This window comes from Eurypyga helias, unplaced genomic scaffold (assembly GCF_000690775.1).
Source record: "Eurypyga helias isolate BGI_N326 unplaced genomic scaffold, ASM69077v1 scaffold37065, whole genome shotgun sequence".
Lineage (NCBI taxonomy): Eukaryota > Metazoa > Chordata > Aves > Eurypygiformes > Eurypygidae > Eurypyga > Eurypyga helias.
In genome coordinates this window covers 525-1,076 of record NW_010250108.1, presented here as the reverse complement: position 1 = coordinate 1,076, position 552 = coordinate 525, and the positions used below count along the sequence as shown (strand labels likewise).

Sequence of the window (552 nt, the reverse complement as noted above, 5' to 3'; positions counted from 1 at the left end):
AGCCGGGCTGGGCTCCACAGGGATCGTGTGCTGGGGGCCAGCGCCAAGGATACGTCTCTGCCTTCCTTCCAAGATCAAGGTGACTTCAAGCTGGTCTTGGAAGAGTCCGAAGATGGATGGCAAGATGCCTCCGAGAGCGAGCGCTCAGCGGAGCGCCTGGAAGAGGAGGGCTTCCAGCCGGAGGCAGGAAGCGTTGGTAAGTCGCCGACAAGCCCTCGGTTAAGAGAGAGCGGCGTCTGCGGGAAAGCCCGTCCCGCGGCGGAGGAGCCGAACAGCTCCTGGCAGGGGGGTGACGCGGCGGAGGAAAGCAGCGGCATCTTTCCGTTCAGGAGAAAGAGGTGCCTCCACAGACTCGTCTCGGACAGTGAGGACGAAGGGCATTCCGTCGCGACCTCGGAGCAGAGCGCGTCTGGAGAGAGGCCCTCTCCCCTCAGCAACACGCCGCACCGATTCCCGGAAGGAATTAGCGCATCCACTCCTAAACCTGCCGGCGGCGCGGCAAAAGCCCTCTTTTCCCCCCAGCTGAGTAACAGCGGGAACAGATCCACCGCT

General features: G+C 63.4%; 1 protein-coding gene across 1 annotated transcript in view; it reads left to right on the top strand.

Annotated features, from left to right (window-relative positions):
• ERCC6L (excision repair cross-complementation group 6-like) overlaps window positions 1-552 on the top strand; it is a gene marked incomplete at its 5' end in the record, with an annotated part of 3,465 nt that overhangs the window by 2,440 nt on the left and 473 nt on the right. Inside the window, 1 exon segment of the mRNA XM_010151585.1 lies at window positions 21-526. Coding sequence (XP_010149887.1) covers window positions 21-526 — 506 coding nt within the window.